This window comes from Bombina bombina, chromosome 2, assembly GCF_027579735.1.
Source record: "Bombina bombina isolate aBomBom1 chromosome 2, aBomBom1.pri, whole genome shotgun sequence".
Taxonomy (NCBI): domain Eukaryota; kingdom Metazoa; phylum Chordata; class Amphibia; order Anura; family Bombinatoridae; genus Bombina; species Bombina bombina.
Genome location: NC_069500.1, coordinates 595,708,842 through 595,730,349, shown reverse-complemented (window position 1 = coordinate 595,730,349; position 21,508 = coordinate 595,708,842). Strand labels below are relative to the sequence as shown.

Here is a 21,508-nt window from a genome sequence, read left to right as displayed (position 1 = left end):
CGACAAAACTCCAGCCACAGAAAAAAGTCAGTAGTTAAGAGCTTTCTGGGCTAACGCCGGTTTATAAAGCTCTTAACTACTGTGCTCTAAAGTACACTAACACCCATAAACTATCTATGTACCCCTAAACTGAGGCCCCCCCACATCGCCGCCACTATATTTAAATTTTTTAACCCCTAATCTTCCGCTCCGTACACTGCCGCCAACTACGTTATCCCTATGTACCCCTAATCTGCTGCCCCTAACACCGCCGACCCCTATATTATATTTATTAACCCCTAATCTGCCGCCCCCGCTATTGCTGACCCCTGCATATTATTATTAACCCCTAATCTGCCGCTCCGTACACCACCGCCACCTACATTATAGCTATGTACCCCTAATCTGCTGCCCCTAACACCGCCGACCCCTATATAATATTTATTAACCCCTAATCTGCCCCCCTCAACGTCACCTCCACCTGCCTATACTTATTAACCCCTACTCTGCCGAGCGGACCGCACCGCTACTATAATAAAGTTATTAACCCCTAATCCGCCTCACTCCCGCCTCAATAACCCTATAATAAATAGTATTAACCCCTAATCTGCCCTCCCTAACATCACCGACACCTAACTTCAATTATTAACCCCTAATCTGCCGACCTAATCTTGCCGCTTCTGTAATAAATGTATTAACCCCTAAAGCTAAGTCTAACCCTAACACTAACACCCCCCTAAATTTAATATAATTTAAATCTAACGAAATAAATTAACTCTTATTAAATAAATTATTCCTATTTAAAGCTAAATACTTACCTGTAAAATAAACCCTAATATAGCTACAATATAAATTATAATTATATTATAGCTATTTTAGGATTTATATTTATTTTACAGGTAACTTTGTATTTATTTTAACTAGGTACAATAGCTATTAAATAGTTAAGAACTATTTAATAGCTAAAATAGTTAAAATAATTACAAATTTACCTGTAAAATAAATCCTAACCTAAGTTACAATTAAACCTAACACTACACTATCAATAAATGAATTAAATACAATACCTACAAATAACTACAATTAAATAAACTAACTAAAGTACAAAAAATAAAAAAGAACTAAGTTACAAAAAATAAAAAAATATTTACAAACATTAGAAAAATATTACAACAATTTTAAACTAATTACACCTACTCTAAGCCCCCTAATAAAATAACAAAGCCCCCCAAAATAAAAAAATGCCCTACCCTATTCTAAATTAAAAAAGTTCAAAGCTCTTTTACCTTACCAGCCCTGAACAGGGCCCTTTGCGGGGCATGCCCCAAGAAATTCAGCTCTTTTGCCTGTAAAAAAACACATACAATACCCCCCCCAACATTACAACCCACCACCCACATACCCCTAATCTAACCCAAATCCTCCTTAAATAAACCTAACACTAAGCCCCTGAAGATCTTCCTACCTTATCTTCACCTCACCGGGTATCACCGATCGGTCCTGGCTCCAAAATCTTCATCCAACCCAAGCGGGGGCTGGCGATCCATAATCCTGCGGCTGAAGAGGTCCAGAAGAGGCTCCAAAGTCTTCATCCTATCCGGGAAGAAGAGGCGATCCAGACCGGCAACCATCTTGATCCAAGCGGCATCTTCTATCTTCATCCGATGAGGAATGGCTCCATCGTGAAGACCTCCAGCGCGGATCAATCTTCTTCCGACGACGTCCAACTGAAGAATGACGGTTCCTTTAAGGGACGTCATCCAAGATGGCGTCCCTCGAATTCCAATTGGCTGATAGGATTCTATCAGCCAATCGGAATTAAGGTAGGAAAATTCTGATTGGCTGATGGAATCAGCCAATCAGAATCAAGTTCAATCCGATTGGCTGATCCGATCAGCCAATCAGATTGAGCTCGCATTCTATTGGCTGTTCTGATCAGCCAATAGAATGCAAGCTCAATCTGATTGGCTTAATTCTGATTGGCTGATAGAATCCTATCAGCCAATCGGAATTCGAGGGACGCCATCTTGGATGACGTCCCTTAAAGGAACCGTCATTCTTCAGTTGGACGTCATCGGAAGAAGATTGGTCCGCGCTGGAGGTCTTCACGATGGAGCCGTTCCTCATCGGATAAAGATAGAAGATGCCGCTTGGATCAAGATGGTTGCCGGTCTGGATCGCCTCTTCTTCCCAGATAGGATGAAGACTTTGGAGCCTCTTCTGGACCTCTTCAGCTGCAGGATTATGGATCGCCAGTCCCCGCTTGGGTTGGATGAAGATTTTGGAGCCAGGACCGATCGGTGATACCCGGTGAGGTGAAGATAAGGTAGGAAGATCTTCAGGGGCTTAGTGTTAGGTTTATTTAAGGGGGGTTTGGGTTAGATTAGGGGTATGTGGGTGGTGGTTGTAATGTTGGGTGGGGTATTGTATGTGTTTTTTTACAGGCAAAAGAGCTGAATTTCTTGGGGCATGCCCCGCAAAGGGCCCTGTTCAGGGCTGGTAAGGTAAAAGAGCTTTGAACTTTTTTAATTTAGAATAGGGTAGGGCATTTTTTTATTTTGGGGGGCTTTGTTATTTTATTAGGGGGCTTAGAGTAGGTGTAATTAGTTTAAAATTGTTGTAATATTTTTCTAATGTTTGTAAATATTTTTTTATTTTTTGTAACTTAGTTCTTTTTTATTTTTTGTACTTTAGTTAGTTTATTTAATTGTAGTTATTTGTAGGTATTGTATTTAATTCATTTATTGATAGTGTAGTGTTAGGTTTAATTGTAGGTAATTGTAGGTATTTAATTTAATTTATTTATTGATAGTGCAGTGTTTAATTGTAACTTAGGTTAGGATTTCTTTTACAGGTAAATTTGTAATTATTTTAACTATTTTAGCTGTTAAATAGTTCTTAACTATTTAATAGCTATTGTACCTGGTTAAAATAAATACAAAGTTACCTGTAAAATAAATATAAATCCTAAAATAGCTATAATATAATTATAATTTATATTGTAGCTATATTAGGATTTATTTTACAGGTAAGTATTTAGCTTTAAATAGGAATAATTTATTTAATGAGTTAATTTATTTCGTTAGATTTAAATTATATTTAACTTAGGGGGGTGTTAGTGTTAGGGTTAGACTTAGCTTTAGGGGTTAATACATTTATTAGAATAGCGGCGAGCTCCAGTCGGCAGATTAGGGGTTAATGTTTGAAGTTAGGTGTCGGCGATGTTAGGGAGGGCAGATTAGGGGTTAATACTATTTATTATAGGGTTATTGAGGCGGGAGTGAGGCGGATTAGGGGTTAATAAGTGTAGGCAGGTGGAGGCGACGTTGTGGGGGGCAGATTAGGGGTTAATAAATATAATATAGGGGTCGGCGGTGTTAGGGGCAGCAGATTAGGGGTACATAGGGATAATGTAAGTATCGGCGGTTTACGGAGCGGCAGATTAGGGGTTAAAAAAAATATGCAGGGGTCAGCGATTGCGGGGGCAGCAGAATAGGGGTTAATAAGTGTAAGGTTAGGGGTGTTTAGACTCGGGGTACATGTTAGAGTGTTAGGTGCAGACGTAGGAAGTGTTTCCCCATAGCAAACAATGGGGCTGTGTTAGGAGCTGAACGAGGCTTTTTTGCAGGTGTTAGGTTTTTTTTCAGCTCAAACAGCCCCATTGTTTTCTATGGGGGAATCGTGCACGAGCACGTTTTTGAAGCTGGCCGCGTCCGTAAGCACCGCTGGTATCGAGAGTTGAAGTTGCGGTAAATATGCTATACGCTTCTTTTTTGGAGCCTAACGCAGCCATTCTGTGAACTCTAAATACCAGCGGTATTTAAAAGGTGCGGCCAGAAAAAAGCCAGCGTAGCTAACCCACCCCTTTGGCCGCAGAACTCTAAATCTAGGCGTAAGGTATTATTGCGCATATCCTACATGTAAGCATTAGAAAAAATAGTAATGCATTACTTGCATTACAATGGGTGTGTGCAATATTAGTTTAGAAAAAAACAACTAAAGAATCAAAAAAAATATATATACTGTGTATATATATATATATATATATATATATATTTTTTTTTTTTTTACAGTAAAACTATTGTGTATTGCTTCACAACACATCATCTTTGTAGCTGAGGACACACCAGAAAAGGGATGTCTTTCTCCAGGTTCTCATACAGCACAAAGGTCTCCTTTATGTTTCTCTTAACAAATCAGGCACTGAGTAGCTATTTTATAAATCACAAGCACACTTTGCTACATCAATGGATTTTTGCACATTGTTGTTAAGTGCACAGAAGTTGAACAAGTAAATTAAGTTAAATCTATGTGACTAAAATGTGATGTTATATTTGGTATATGTCCAAATGAACATTTTTATGCATTTTTTTCTGTATTTTTTTAGGGTTTTGCACAATATTCTGTCCTCTTTTATGGCTACTACAACAGTCAACGTACAATTGGATGGCTCCAGTTTAGGCTGCCCCTTTCATATTTGTTGGTTGGAATTGGTACTATTGCGTATAGTTTTATGGTAGTCATTAGAACGTAAGTTAAATTATTCAAGTATTATATAATTGTGACACCAAAACTAATGCCTATAGATGCAATTTTATATCACTTGGTAAACAAGACAGCCTGGATCTTTACTTGACATAGTTATCTTAAATGAACAGTCTACTCCATAATTTGTATTGTTATCAAACATAGATAATCCTGTTATTATTACCCATTCCCCAGTTTTGCACAGCCAACACAGTTATAGTAATACACTTTCTACCTCTGTGATTACCTTGTTTTTAAGCCTCTGCAGACTGTCCCCTTATCACTTTACTATTTATTATCTATTGACTTGCATTTTAGCCGATTAGTGCAGTGGCATGCACACAGGAGAGAGCACAATGTTATCTATATGACCCACGTGAATTAGCAGTCTCTTGTGAAAAGCTAAGAAAAAAGCATGTGATATGAGGCTGTCTGTAATAGCTTAGAAACAGGCAGAATATAAAGTATATTAATATAACAATGTTGGTTGTGCAAAGAAGGGGAATTGGTAGTAAAGGCGTTATCTATCTTTTTAGACAATAAGAATTTCGGTGTAGACTGCCCCTTTAAAGTAAACACTGAAAATTACGTCACAATGAATTCACCTGTCATATGTTTTATTCCTACAATCCAATAGTTGGAAAAATGTAAGAGGAGAAACTTGGGAAACCACAGTGTTTGAAAACTGATTTAAAGGGACATGAAAATCAAGTTTAAATTCAATGCTTAAGATAGAGCATGCTACTGAGCATGTGCAAGAGTTTACAGTATATATATTTAAATTAATCTGTGGTTGCTTGATGGCTGTCACATGATACAGGGGCAAGGAAATAAAGGGAAACTTTAGACTATTTTAGAAAAAAAAATGTGGCAAGGAAATAAAGGGAAACTTAAGACAATTTTAGAAAACAAATTTAATACTCACTTGAAATTCACATGCATTTTGTCATGAAAATCTGTAGTATAAAAATCTAAAACAAAAATGTCTTTGCTATGAAGTAATACATATAATCACACTGTTTTCTTTTCATTATATTTCCATGTATGCATAGCATACGTTATTATATTTATAAATAAAGCATCAGATTCATCCACCCAGGGTGCTTCCATGATAAGTATACAGGCAGGAAATGAGGATGCACTCGCCAGGATTTTTCAATGTTACCTTTTTAATGTAACGTTTCGGGGTGTCAGACAAGACAATATAACAATATTCAAACATACAAAATACAGTGCCTTTTAAACTAACCTCAGTGATACAGTTCCAGGTCATCACCTGTGATGCCACTCCCACTGGCAAAAATCAACAGGTGAAGAATCCGTTACTGTACTCCCATTAAGTGAAACTAATAAAACCTATATCACCCAAACAACCTATAACAACTACAGAAATAACGTATATAAAACAGATCCAAAGATTAAAAAAAAAACCAAGCCTGGTGTGATCGTAGTACGTGATAAATCATGAGTGCTAAGGGCAATTGCGGCCGCCGGGAGGTTGTCATGGCAACCAAACAAACATACAGCCCCCAAAAATGGGTGTGGTCCCTCACGACCAACCAGGTATCTATAGAACCGGAGGAGCGCCCACCACCATCCAATAGAAATGACAGCAAATCCATGAATGGAACATATAAATACTAATGAAAATTTACAGATATGCTAAGCAGATTGAATGCAATTAAGATGAAAATACAATAAAACAATAAAACATCACATCGACATATCGCACAATAGAAAAGGGATCATATTCCCAACATGCCACCAATATTCACAAGCAATTCAAAATAAACATTACATTTATCTTATCATGGAAGCACCCTGGGTGGATGAATCTGTAACCGTGAGTGCTGGCCTACCTACTGCTTGGATTCTTCTAATACAGCACCTGGAACCAAGAAGGCTATACAAATTGGCTTTTAAATTCTTCACTCCTGCAACTGCAGGACAGCCGCACACTCTTGCACATTGGGGCTGCACACTCTGGTGCTATACCAATTTTTTTTTACCACATTACTCTATCATGGAGGGTGACACGACCCACAATGACAGCACCCTGGATGTTATTCCCGGGGCATCTGTATTCCAATTCACAGAGGAAGATGCAAAGGAGATCCTGTTTGATGCCCTATCAATTGGGCCTATGATGAACAATCCAGCATATGCATACACCCATCTACTAAAACTCAAGAAAAGGGAGAAGGATCTGACACTACATGGAACATACCTCTCCGAATATCACAGAAAGAGCTATATACCGAGGGGATTTTGTATAAAAAATATACCCACTTTTGGACATAACAACAAGGCATTTTGTGAACGCTGGTGCAATATACTTAACAAATGCTCTCTTGATCTTATCCTGCTGGTCGTACAGGAGGTGGGCAGACTGCTCCAAGAAACGAGAGCTGAGATCAAGAAATATGAATGCCAGAATCTACAAAAATTGCAACAGGACACCTCAGAGGACTGGCTGAAAATACTGAGTGACCAGGTGAAATCCTATGAGATAGAGTTGATGGACTTTAAGAATAACAAACTCAGACCACCACGTTAATGAATGACAACATTGTGATAAACCTTAACTCATATGCAATGTCCAGCACTGAGAATGATATTTTAAATAAAGGCCTATCATTTATCCCCTCACAAAGAACTTATGATTTTGAACTATATGTGGATCTACAAAAGTTTCAATGAAACCTAAGACTGAGGGAATTCTTCCCAAGGAAACAAGAGACGGACAAACTACTTAGGACACCATCCAAATTCGACCCGGTCAGCAGCAATGCCAGCATTTTCGAGGCTACTACAATCAGAGATGGAAACAACCATCAACAAAGTGGGTATCACTACCCATAACAACCTCAATGCTGCTGAAAGACTGGCATTAAAGAAATTGTCTCAGCAAACTAACATTGTAATCCCCCAAGTGGATAAGGGTGGTGCCATTGTACTACAAAATTATGAGGACTATGAGAAAGAAATCATGAAGCAACTGAGCGACACTGAGACCTATCTATGCCTCACAGCTGATCCAGTGAAAAGCTTCAAGACACGGATTTACACTTACCTATCATGTCTTTTACAATGGGTATCTGGAAAAACATAATTTATGCTTACCTGATAAATTTATTTCTCTTGTAGTGTAGTCAGTCCACGGGTCATCCATTACTTATGGAATATATCTCTTTCTAACAGGAAGCTGCAAGAGGATCACCCAAGCAGAGCTGCTATATAGCTCCTCCCCTCACATGTCATATTCAGTCATTCGACCAAAGCAGACGAGAAAGGAGAAACCATAGGGTGCAGTGGTGACTGGAGTTTAATTAAAATTTAGATCTGCCTTAAAGACAGGGCGGGCCGTGGACTGACTACACTACAAGAGAAATAAATTTATCAGGTAAGCATAAATTATGTTTTCTCTTGTTAAGTGTAGTCAGTCCACGGGTCATCCATTACTTATGGAATACCAATACCAAAGCTAAAGTACACGGATGAAGGGAGGGACAAGGCAGGAACATTAAACAGAAGGAACCACTGCCTGAAGTACCTTTCTCCCAAAAATAGCCTCCGAAGAAGCAAAAGTGTCAAATTTGTAAAATTTTGAAAAGGTGTGAAGCGAAGACCAAGTCGCAGCCTTGCAAATCTGTTCAACAGAGGCCTCATTTTTAAAGGCCCAGGTGGAAGCCACAGCTCTAGTAGAATGAGCTGTAATCCTTTCAGGAGGCTGCTGTCCAGCAGTCTCATAGGCTAAACGTATTATGCTACGAAGCCAAAAAGAGAGAGAGGTAGCCGAAGCCTTTTGACCTCTTCTCTGTCCAGAGTAAACGACAAACAGGGAAGAAGTTTGACGAAAATCTTTAGTTGCCTGCAAATAGAACTTCAGGGCACGGACTACGTCCAGATTATGCAAAAGTCGTTCCTTCTTTGAAGAAGGGTTAGGACACAGTGATGGAACAACAATCTCTTGATTAATATTCCTGTTAGTAACTACCTTAGGTAAGAACCCAGGTTTAGTACGCAGAACTACCTTGTCTGAATGAAAAATCAGATAAGGAGAATCACAATGTAAGGCAGATAACTCAGAGACTCTTCGAGCCGAGGAAATAGCCATCAAAAACAAAACCTTCCAGGATAACAGCTTGATATTAATGGAATGAAGGGGTTCAAATGGAACGCCTTGAAGAACATTAAGAACTAAGTTTAAGCTCCACGGCGGAGCAACAGTCTTAAACACAGGCTTAATCCTAGTTAAAGCCTGACAAAAAGCCTGAACGTCTGGAACTTCAGCCAGACGTTTGTGTAGAAGAATAGACAGAGCAGAAATCTGTCCCTTTAACGAACTAGCAGATAAGCCCTTTTCTAAACCCTCTTGTAGAAAGGACAATATCCTAGGAATCCTAACCTTACTCCATGAGTAACTCTTGGATTCGCACCAATATAAATATTTACGCCATATCTTATGGTAAATTTTTCTGGTAACAGGCTTCCTAGCCTGTATTAAGGTATAAATAACCGACTCCGAGAAGCCACGCTTTGATAGAATCAAGCGTTCAATCTCCATGCAGTCAGCCTCAGAGAAATTAGATTTGGATGGTTGACCCTGAATTAGAAGATCCTGTCTCAGAGGCAGAGACCACGGTGGACAGGACGACATGTCCACTAGGTCTGCATACCAGGTCCTGCGTGGCCACGCAGGCGCTATCAGAATCACCGAAGCTCTCTCCTGTTTGATCTTGGCAATCAAACGAGGAAGCATCGGGAATGGTGGAAACACATAAGCCATGTTGAAGACCCAAGGGGCTGTCAGAGCATCTATCAGCACCGCTCCTGGGTCTCTGGACCTGGATCCGTAACAAGGAAGCTTGGCGTTCTGACGAGACGCCATGAGATCCAGATCTGGTTTGCCCCAACGATGAATCAGTTGAGCAAAGACCTCCGGATGAAGTTCCCACTCCCCCGGATGAAAAGTCTGGCGACTCAGAAAATCCGCCTCCCAGTTCTCCACGCCTGGGATGTAAATCGCTGACAGGTGGCAAGAGTGAGACTCTGCCCAGCGAATTATCTTTGAGACTTCCAACATCGCTAGGGAACTTCTGGTTCCCCCTTGATGGTTGATGTAAGCCACAGTCGTGATGTTGTCCGACTGAAATCTGATGAACCTCAGAATTGCTAACTGAGGCCAAGCTAGGAGAGCATTGAATATTGCTCTTAATTCCAGAATATTTATTGGGAGGAGTTTCTCCTCCTGAGTCCATAATCCCTGAGCTTTCAGGGAGTTCCAGACTGCGCCCCTGCCTAGAAGGCTGGCGTCTGTTGTTACAATCGTCCAATCTGGCCTGCGAAAGGTCATCCCCTTGGACAGATGTGGCCGAGAAAGCCACCATAGAAGAGAATCTCTGGTCTCTTGATCCAGATTTAGTAGGGGGGACAAATCTGAGTAATCCCCGTTCCACTGACTTAGCATGCACAATTGCAGCGGTCTGAGATGCAGGCGCGCAAATGGTACTATGTCCATTGCCGCTACCATTAAGCCGATTACTTCCATGCACTGAGCTACTGACGGGTGTGGAATGGAATGAAGGACACGGCAAGCATTTAGAAGTTTTAATAACCTGGCCTCTGTCAGGTACATTTTCATCTCTACAGAATCTATAAGAGTCCCTAGAAAGGGAACTCTTGTAAGTGGTAATAGAGAACTCTTTTCCACGTTCACCTTCCACCCATGCGACCTCAGAAATGCCAGAACTATCTCTGTATGAGACTTGGCAGTTTGAAAACTTGACGCTTGTATCAGAATGTCGTCTAGGTACGGAGTCACCGCTATGCCTCGCGGTCTTAGTACCGCCAGAAGTGAGCCCAGAACTTTTGTAAAGATTCTTGGAGCCGTAGCTAATCCGAAGGGAAGAGCTACAAACTGGTAATGCCTGTCTAGGAAAGCAAATCTTAGGTACCGATAATGATCCTTGTGAATTGGTATGTGAAGGTAGGCATCCTTTAAGTCCACTGTGGTCATGTACTGACCCTCTTGGATCATGGGAAGGATGGTTCGAATAGTTTCCATTTTGAATGATGGAACTCTTAGAAATTTGTTTAGGATTTTTAAGTCCAAGATTGGTCTGAAGGTTCCCTCTTTCTTGGGAACCACAAATAGATTTGAATAGAATCCCTGCCCGTGTTCCGTCCGCGGAACTGGGTGGATCACCCCCATTAGTAAGAGGTCTTGTACACAGCGTAGAAACGCCTCTTTCTTTATTTGGTTTGCTGATAACCTTGAAAGATGAAATCTCCCTCGTGGAGGAGAAGTTTTGAAGTCCAGGAGATATCCCTGAGATATGATCTCCAACGCCCAGGGATCCTGGACATCTCTTGCCCAAGCCTGGGTGAAGAGAGAAAGTCTGCCCCCCACTAGATCCGTTTCCGGATAGGGGGCCCTCTCTTCATGCTGTCTTGGGGCAGCAGCAGGTTTCTTGGCCTGCTTGCCCTTGTTCCAGGACTGGTTAACTTTCCAGCCCTGCCTGTAACGAGCAACAGCTCCTTCCTGTTTTGGAGCGGAGGAAGTTGATGCTGCTCCTGCCTTGAAGTTATGAAAGGCACGAAAATTAGACTGTTTGGCCTTTGATTTGGCCCTGTCCTGAGGTAGAGCATGGCCCTTACCTCCCGTAATGTCAGCTATAATTTCTTTCAAGCCGGGCCCGAATAAGGTCTGCCCTTTGAAAGGAATATTAAGCAATTTAGATTTAGAAGTCACGTCAGCTGACCAGGATTTAAGCCATAGCGCTCTGCGCGCTTGGATGGCGAATCCGGAGTTCTTAGCCGTAAGTTTGGTTAAATGCACAACGGCATCAGAAACAAATGCGTTAGCTAGCTTAAGTGTTTTAAGCTTGTTCATTATTTCATCCAATGGAGCTGAGCGAATGGCCTCTTCCAGAGACTCAAACCAGAATGCTGCCGCAGCAGTAACAGGCGCAATGCATGCAAGGGGCTGTAATATAAAACCTTGTTGAACAAACATTTTCTTAAGGTAACCCTCTAATTTCTTATCCATTGGATCTGAAAAGGCACAACTATCCTCCACCGGGATAGTGGTACGCTTAGCTAAAGTAGAAACTGCTCCCTCCACCTTAGGGACCGTCTGCCATAAGTCTCGTGTGGTGGCGTCTATAGGAAACATTTTCCTAAATATGGGAGGAGGGGAAAAAGGCACACCAGGTCTATCCCACTCCTTGCTAATAATCTCTGTAAGCCTTTTAGGTATAGGAAACACGTCAGTACACACCGGTACCGCATAGTATCTATCCAACCTACATAATTTTTCTGGAATTGCAACCGTGTTACAATCATTCAGAGCCGCTAATACCTCCCCTAGCAATATGCGGAGGTTCTCAAGCTTAAATTTAAAATTAGAAATCTCTGAATCCAGTCTCCCTGGATCAGATCCGTCACCCACAGAATGAAGCTCTCCGTCTTCACGTTCTGCAAACTGTGACGCAGTATCTGACATGGCTCTCACCTCATCCGCGCGCTCTGTCCTTAACCCAGAGCTATCGCGCTTGCCTCTTAATTCTGGCAATTTAGATAATACTTCTGTCATAACAGTAGCCATGTCTTGCAAAGTGATTTGTAAGGGCCTCCCTGATGTAGTTGGCGCCACAAAATCATGCACCTCCTGAGCGGGAGGCGAAGGTACTGACACGTGAGGAGAGTTAGTCGGCATAACTTCCCCCTCGTTGTCTGGTGATAATTTCTTTACATGTAAAGATTGACTTTTATTTAAAGTAGCATCAATGCAATTAGTACACAAATTTCTATTGGGCTCCACATTGGCCTTTAAACATAGTGAACAAAGAGATTCATCTGTGTCAGACATGTTTAAACAGACTAGCAATGAGACTAGCAAGCTTGGAAATACTTTTCTAAATAAATTTACAAGCAATATAAAAAACACTACTGTGCCTTTAAGAAGCACAAAAAGCTGTCACAGTTGAAATAACAATGAACCAAAATAGTTATAGCAACCAATTTTTCACAGTAAATGTATTAAGTTAGCAAAGGATTGCACCCACCAGCAAATGGATGATTAACCCCTTAATACCCAAAAACGGATAACAATTTAATAATTAACGTTTTTCTCACAGTCAAAACACACTGTCACAGGTCTGCTGTGACTGATTACCTCCCTCAAAATGAATTTTGAAGACCCCTGAGCTCTCTAGAGATGATCTGGATCATGGAGGATGAAGTAGACAGATTGTGACTGAATTTTTACTGCGCAAAAAAAGCGCTAAAATAGGCCCCTCCCACTCATATTACAACAGTGGGGAAGCTCAGAAAACTGTTTCTATGCAGAAAACAAAGATGGCCATGTGGTAAAAATCATGCCCCAATAAGTTTTATCACCAAGTACCTCACAAAAAACGATTAACATGCCAGTAAACGTTTTAAACATACATTTGAAAAGTTATGAATTGTTATTAATAAGCCTGCTACCAGTCGCTTTTACTGCAGTTAAGGCTCATACATTATTTCAGTATTAACAGTATTTTCAGAGTCAATTCCATTCCTTAGAAAAATACATTCAGTGTACACACACTCATCAGCCTAATACCAGTCGCTATCACTGCATTTAAGGCTGAACTTACTTTACATTGGTATCAGCAGTATTTTCTCAGTCAATTCCATTCCTCAGAAAAATAATTACTGCACATACCTCATTTGCAGGGGGGCCCTGCATGCTATTCCCCTTCTCTGAAGTTACCTCACTCCTCAGATGAGAACAGCCAGTGGATCTTAGTTACGTCTGCTAAGATCATAGAAAATGCAGGCAGATTCTTCTTCTAATGCTGCCTGAGAATAAACAGCACACTCCGGTGCCATTTAAAATAACAAACTTTTGATTGTAGAAATAAACTAAGTTAAAAAACACCACAGACCTCTCACAGCGACCTATCTTTAGTTAGGCTGCAAGAGAATGACTGAATATGACATGTGAGGGGAGGAGCTATATAGCAGCTCTGCTTGGGTGATCCTCTTGCAGCTTCCTGTTAGGAAGAGATATATTCCATAAGTAATGGATGACCCGTGGACTGACTACACTTAACAAGAGAAAGATGACATTTTAATACCTAACCACTCCGTTTCCTAGGACTTCTGGTATTCTATAAATTGCTGAAAGTTCACAAGAGTCTGATATCACCTCCTGGCAGGCCCATTGTGTCTGCCATTGGCTCAGTTTTACAGCACATTGCCACATATCTTGATGGAATACTGCAACCAGCTGTCAGAAACATGGAATCATTTTTACTTGATTCACAATAATTACTGAAAATGATAGAGGAACTACCACTTCTAAGGAACGATGATTTACTTGTCACACTAGATGTGACAAGTCTCTACACTGTGATTCCCCACAACGAGGGACTACAAGCTGTTACCAGACAACTAGGAAATTATCCATTCATAGGACCCCCTGAGGAGATCCTGATCATCTTACTGGAATTCTGCTTGACTATGAACTATTTCAGCGATGGGGTCCAATGTAGCCCCATCATATGCTAACTTATACATGGCAGAATTTGAAACCAATGATACTGATCTTTTCAAAGATGAACGTGTAATATTCTTCAAACTCTATATTGATGACCTGGTGATGATCTGGAGGGGCAGTAAAGTGACACTGGATGAATGGTTTTAACGTTTGAACAATGCTAATCCGGCACTGAAGTTCAAAATGGAAAATGATATACAGAATTTTCATTTCTTGGATCTAAAGCTGTATAAAGAGGATGGTCATTTGAAAAGCACACTCTATAGAAAAGACATGGGCAGAAATTCCTTGCTTTCATTTGTCAGTGGTCACCCACCCTCGCTTAAGAGGTCCCTGCCCAAATCCCAATTCAAAAGGGTACAAAGGAACAACTCTGATGAAGAAAAAACAGCACAGAAAATGGAAGAAATGTACAAAAGATTTCAAGACAGAGAATATCCAGTTAATATATTGGATAAACAGCTCATGGAACTTGATGCCCTCCAAATCAGGTCATCTCAGGAACAACTCACCTTTGTGACTACGTACACTAGTGACAAAATGAATCTCAAGGATACTTTCAACAAACACTGGGACATTTTGAAAAATGATCCAGCCCTACCATTCAAGAATATGGTACCCCCACGGATGGGATTTCAGAGAGCCACATTCTTGAAGGATATGCTGGGGAAAACTGATCCTCAGACTTGCTATCAGCAAAAGACCTGGCTGGGAAATACTAAACCAGGATGTTTCAGATATCTTGGTTGCACTACTTGCAGCACACTACAGACAGGTCCATACTTCACCCACCCAACTAAAAAGATGAAGTATAAACACAAACATTGCTTGACATGCACAACGACACATATAGTCTACGTACTTCATTCTACCTTTGGCCTGTTTTACATTGGGAAAACGACGGATGACCTGAGGACATGAATGGCCAACCACAGGTCATCCATACGCTTGGCAATACAGAAGGGAACATATGATCAACCTGTGGCCAAACATTTTGTCCAAAAAGGACATAGGGTGATCGACTTAAAATACACTATCATTGACCATGTCCCACCCCTCCCCAGAGGTGGTGACAGGGGGAAGGTTCTGCTTCAAAGGAAAGCCAGGGGGACCTTTAGATTAGGGACCCTGACCCCGAATGGGCTAAATGCCCATTTGGACTGGCATTGTTTCCTGTAATCATCATTTGTAGGACAGTCTAGGCCTATTCAAGGTCATCTTTCCCCTTTTCCCTCTTCGCTACATTTATATCTCTTTGATTTTCTATGAGCTGGGATTGTTGTGCCTACTATTATCTATCATTTTTTGAAAGAATTTAGATATTATTGGAGTATTTGTGATGTATCTGCTGATATACTCGTGCTATACCTTTTGTGGATTCTTGTGCTGTGAATGGTTTATACTATCAATGCTGCATGTATAACATCACGTTATTAATATGCATTATATATCATTACTGTGTTTAATCATTTTCGTGTTTATCCAATTTTGGGGTTAGAACCTCTGCTTAATCTGGGAGTTTACCACTGATTCTCTATTGCTACCTTTTTGCCCAGTAATTATATTTAAATAATTTTTATTATATTTAATTACAATACTGTATAGATGTTGTTCCCACCACATAGTCTTTTGGTCTTGGAGCGATGCGTTATTTTTCACCAGGTCTGTGTTTTGATTGGATAATAGTGCCGCACCCTCGTGCAAGTATGACGGTCTGTTCCGTGAGTTGATGGGCGATACCTGTCCTTGACTACATGGTGTGACACTGTTATCTGGCTGCAATCAACTTTTTGTGTGGCCATTGCCTTTTAAGGATCTTTAGGTCTGCTGATAGTTAAGAATGGTCCAGGCTTCTCCCGCCCTGATTGGCTGATAATATCGCACCCCCATGACCTGCTACAATCTCGGTATAATATTGTTAAACGTAATGTTTATTTTGAATTGCTTGCGCGTATTGGTGGCATGTAGGGAATATGATCCCTCTACTATTGGGAGATATGTCGATGTGATGTTTTATTGTCTTATTGTATTTTCAACTTAATTGCATTCAATCTGCTTAGTATATCTGTAGTATATCATTAGTATTATTATTTTCCATTCATGGATTTGCTGTTGTTTCTATTGGATGGTGGTGAGCGCTCCTCCGGTTCTATAGATACCTGATTGGTCGTGAGGGACCACACCCATTTTTGGGGGCTGTATGTTTGTTTGGTTGCCATGACAACCTCCCGACTGCCTCAATTGCCCTTGGCACTCTTGATCTATCACGTACTACAATCACACTAGGTTTGGGGTCTTTTTAATCTTTGGATCTTTTGTATATGGTATTTCTGTAGTTGGTATAGGTTGTTTGGGTGATATAGGTTTTATTAGTTTCACTTAATGGGAGTACAGTAAAGGGGTCTTCACTTGTTGATTTTTGCCAGTGCAAGTGGCATCAAAGGTGATGACCTGGAACTGTATCACTGAGGTTAGTTTAAAAGGCACTGTATTTTGTATGTTTGAACATTATTATTTTGTCTTGTTTGACGAAGGGGGAAACACCCCAAAACGTTACATTAAAAAGGTAACATTGAAAAATCCTGGCGAGTCATTGCCTGCCAGAAAGTGTATATATGTATATATATACACTTTCACTGGTAAAAACAAATTATAATCACAAAATAATTTTTAATTTTATGCCAATCGTGTTTTTCTCATGTGGGGATGATAGGAAGACCATGGTACGTGTTGTCCAAGGTTAGAATTTAGTTTTTGTAATTTTATACCCTAGATAAAAATCACAGATGCTAGATGTTTCTTTTTCTGGGGAAAAAAATGGTAGTGACCAAATGTATCACTAATCAAGGTCATTCATTTATACAATAGTGAATGTATTATAATTTCGGTATATATTTTATAACGGGAAGATCGTGCTATATTACTTAACTGTTTATTTATAGTGATGTCCCGAACTGTTCGCCCGCGAACGGTTCACAGCGAACATAGCTTGTTCGCGTTCGCGTTTGTGGGCGAACACATGGCGATCCGCCCCTATGTGTCATCATTGTGGAAACTTTGACCCTTTATGTCACAGCCGCCTGACACATTAGAGCCAATCAACATCAGACACTCCCTCACAGACACTCCCAGGTACTCGGAATCCGCCATTTTAGACTCATAACGACCTTGCTTTTTTAATGAGAGGACGTGTTGTGTTTTTGCTCCTGACATTAATAGGAAAAACATAGCTAGGCTAGTGTATTTACAGTCCAGAAGGACTCCACTCATCTCTGCTGCAAGCACAGCACCCCAAAAAGCCCTTTTTAGGGCTATATTTCGTGCTGTTTTTTTTTTTTTTTTCGTTTTTTTTTTATTAGCATTTGCCTGGCTTTCAGCTGTGTGTTTAAGGCTCACAGCATATGCTGTGACTACTGCCACCACTGATATCTCCCTAACAACATTAGTTTAAATTTAACTAACCCAAAAATATAATTATTTTTCTAGTGTAATTTTTTTTCATTTTCTATCAGGCCAGTGTCACACAGCATATACTCTGGTTCATTGCTCTGTGCCAGCCAGCAGCCACCAGTGTTAATATCCGTTTATAACATTATTTTAAATTAAAAAAAAAAAATATTTTGCTAGTGTAATCTAATTACATTTACTATCATGCCTGCGTCTGTCAGGCTCACTCAGCATTAATGTACCTCTTTTTTTTTCAGTCTTTTGGTTAATTGGTCTGTGCCAGGTAGCCACCCAGCACTCATATCTATTCTCCTTCACCTTAATTTTAATATAAAAAAAAAAGTTTAAATTTGTTTGCTAGTGTAATCTAATATAATTTTCTATCCGGCCTGTGTGTTTTGCTGACATAGAGAGCCTACTGTGTTTACTTGTTGCCCTCCCTAGTCTATGAGCCACGACTCATATCTGTTTAACCTTTTTTTAATTCCCCCCCAAAAAAAATAATTTCAATCATTTTTCTAGTGTAATCTAATAGTATTTTCTATCAGGCGTGTGTGTATCCGACTTACAGAGCCTACTGTTTTTAATAGCTGCCCTTCCAAGGCTATCAGCCACGACTAATATGTATGTGCTTAACCTTTTTCTTAAAATTTCCAAAAAAAAGTCTTTAAATCATTATGCTAGTGTAATCTAATTGTATTTTCTATCAGGCCTGTGTCTAACTGTCTATCTGACTTACACAGCATACTGTTGTTATAATTGCTGCCCTACGTAGCAGCCAGCCAGTGCGACCACTCATAGAGTCATATGTGCATTGGACTTCTTAACATAATTTTAATATTAAAATCTAAAATTTTCAAATATTTTGCTAGTATAATGTAACTTAATTTTCTATCAGTCCTGTGTTTTTGTCACTTACACAGCATACTGAGAGAGTCCTGGAAGTAACAGGGATGAGATGAAAGAAGTAAAAATATTAGAACTTGAAACAACAGAGTTAGCCATGGGTGTTAGTGCAAAACCGCTTGGCTTTTTTTTGGCTTTGGGTGTGGCTATTCATGCAGGCCATATAGAGCTGCCACCATTCGGTGTCGTATCAGCTATTAAACTAATAAGAACAGTACTACCAAAATACAGCCAATGAAGGGCCTTAGGAAGACTGAGCCAAGGTTGGATTGTAGTATTTGGTTAGGCTAATCATGATGGCCATGTAGACCACCACCACCGAGAGTCCTGGAAGTAACAGGGATGATGAGATGAAAGTGCTAAGAATAGTACTACTTGAAACAACAGAGTTAGCCATGGGTGTTAATCCAAGACTGCTTGGATTTATTTTTGTATTGGGTGCGGCTAATCATGCAGGCCATATAGAGCTGCCACCATTCGGTGTTGTATCAGCTATAAAAATAATAAGAACTGTACTATCAAAATACAGACAATGAAGGGCCTATGAAGACTGAGCAAAGGTTGGATTGTAGTATTTTGTTCGGCTAATCATGATGGCCATGTAGACCACCCCTAACAGGGATGAAAGTGCTAAGAATAGTACTAATTGAAACAACCGAGTTAGCCATGGGTGTTAGTCTAAGACCACTCGGCTTTTTTTTGGGTTTGGGTGCAGCTAATCATGAAGGCCAGATAGACCTGCTACCATTTGGTGTTGTAACAGGTATGAAAATGCAAAGAACAGTACTACTTAACACAACCTACTTACCATGGGTCCCAGAGCATATGTTTGGTTGTTATATTTTGTAAGGGTAATCATGCAGGCCATATAGACCTCCACCGATAGGGTGAGTATGAGTAACAGCTATTAAAATGCGAAGGACATTACTAATTAACACAACATAGTTACCATGGGTCGCAGACCAAGAGCAGATGTCTTATTATTATATTTTGTATGGGTAATCATCCAGGCCGTAGAGACCTCACCAAATAGGGGGAGTTACAGAGATTAAAGTGCTAAGAATGGTAGTACTTAAAACACAACCTAGTTAAAATAGGTAGCAGACCACATGTCTTATTATTATAATTTTTCAGGGTAATCTGGCAGGCCATATAGAACTCCCCCGATAGGGGGGGGGGACAGGGATTAAAGTGCTAAGAAAAGTACTAATTAACACAAGCTAGTTGGGTCCAAGAACGCATGTTTGATTCTTAGAATTTATTAGGGTAATTATATATCTAACAAATCTATCTATTTCTCTTCTATCGATTCTATCTAACTATCAATCTATGTATATCTATCTATCCTATCTATCAATCTATCTTCTGTCCGGGATGTTTTGAGACAGCCACTTTGGGAATGTTAGTTGATTTAGACCCATTATGGCTTAAAAGCAGACTCTGCATCAACTATGTAATTTTCCATGGGAGTTTTGCCAGGGATCCCCCTCCAGCATGCAACAGTCCAGGTGTTAGTACCCTTGAAACAACTTTTCCATCACTATTGTGGCCAGAAAGAGTCCTTGTAGGTTTTAAAGTTCGCCTGCCTATTGCATTCAATGGCGGTTCGCACGTTCGCGAACAATACCGGAAGTTCGAGTCCACCGTTCGCGAACCGAAAATTTTAGGTTCGCGACATCACTATTTATTTATACAATTATACAGATCACAGGTTCACAAGTGACTTGTCACAGTTATACACATCTCAAAGATGGTCTTAACATTTACAAATGAGACATCTTCATAAAAGTGTGTTACACACAATACACATGGCCGACTACCATACTGACAGGACGCCAATGGTCATAGTCCGAGGTGACCAAAGCAGAACTAGACGCGACTATATTATACCCAGCCCAGATGGGGTTAACCTAAGATGACTAAAAAACTGGCAGGATCTCACAGATTACTAAGTATATATTTTTATTTCATGATACATTTATTTACACATAACCCCACACATCATTTCCTTACACAATATTCCATTAATACTTTTACCTAACCCCCCCCCCCAATTATTTGGGAGCTGTGATTTATAATTATTTTTTCCTACAACTTCATGTCTCTACCTAAGGGACCAGGGACTAGCTTGAGAACTTTTTATTGTGTAATAATTATCCAAACTTAATATCGTAAAATTTTTTGGATTACATTTTACTGCTGTAATTTTTCCTAACACACAAGTAAATGCATCACTTATAGGGGGATATCTATCAAGTAGTCAAATGTGTTGCATTAACCGGCACCAATACGCTTGCATAACATCGCCTAACATTGCGGCCGCATATCTCAATACGCTCTCCTTAGTTATGAAAAAAGCCGGCAAAAAGACGTGCACCAAGTACTGGGTGATGAGCATCGGACTGTTGTTAACTAGCAGTCATCGATCTTGCGTCTATTTGGCTTTTTCAAAACTTTATTTCTACCCTGTCACTAAACGCGGCCACTATACTAAAATGTTTAACCCCGACCCCGCCGCAACCTAAATAAAGTTGTTAACCCCTATCCTGCCGCTCCCCGACCCCGCAGCAACCTGAATAAAAGTATTAACCCCTAAACCTCTGGACTCCCACATCACTACCACTAACTAAACCTAATAACCCATAAACCGTCAGCCCCCCACATTGCCATAAACTAAATTAAGCTATTAACCCCTAAACTTAACAACCCGCTAACTTTAAATTAAAATTAAAACATCCCTATCTTCAAATAAATTTAAACTTACCTGTAGAATAAAAAAAAAAAACTATTTTAAAATATTAATTAACCTACCCTAACTATTATACTACAATTAAATTAAACTACCAATTAAATTAACTAAATCACATATTAAAAACCCTAACCCTGGTGTCCGGGCTATGGCCCAAGATGGCGACTATTCTGGGGGCTCAGGATTAAAGATATGCATTCCGCCGTGTATCTCACTTTAGGGAAGCCATCCAGCAAGATATTTACTGTAGATAAAAGCTGAAAGTGTGCTGGACATAAAAATATATTTATTTATAGTATCCTGATCTTTCCGGACCGGGCCGTTGCAGGCTTTGGCGGCCCAGTGTGGGA

The 21,508-nt window shown here is 40.1% G+C and overlaps 1 protein-coding gene across 1 annotated transcript in view; it reads left to right on the top strand.

The window, feature by feature from the left end:
* Window positions 1–21,508, top strand: part of LOC128647194 (transmembrane channel-like protein 1) — a 152,513-nt gene that overhangs the window by 56,351 nt on the left and 74,654 nt on the right. The window contains exon 7 of the mRNA XM_053699976.1: window positions 4,367–4,509. Within this exon, the coding sequence (XP_053555951.1) occupies window positions 4,367–4,509 (143 nt within the window). The remainder of the gene's footprint in view (window positions 1–4,366; window positions 4,510–21,508) is intronic.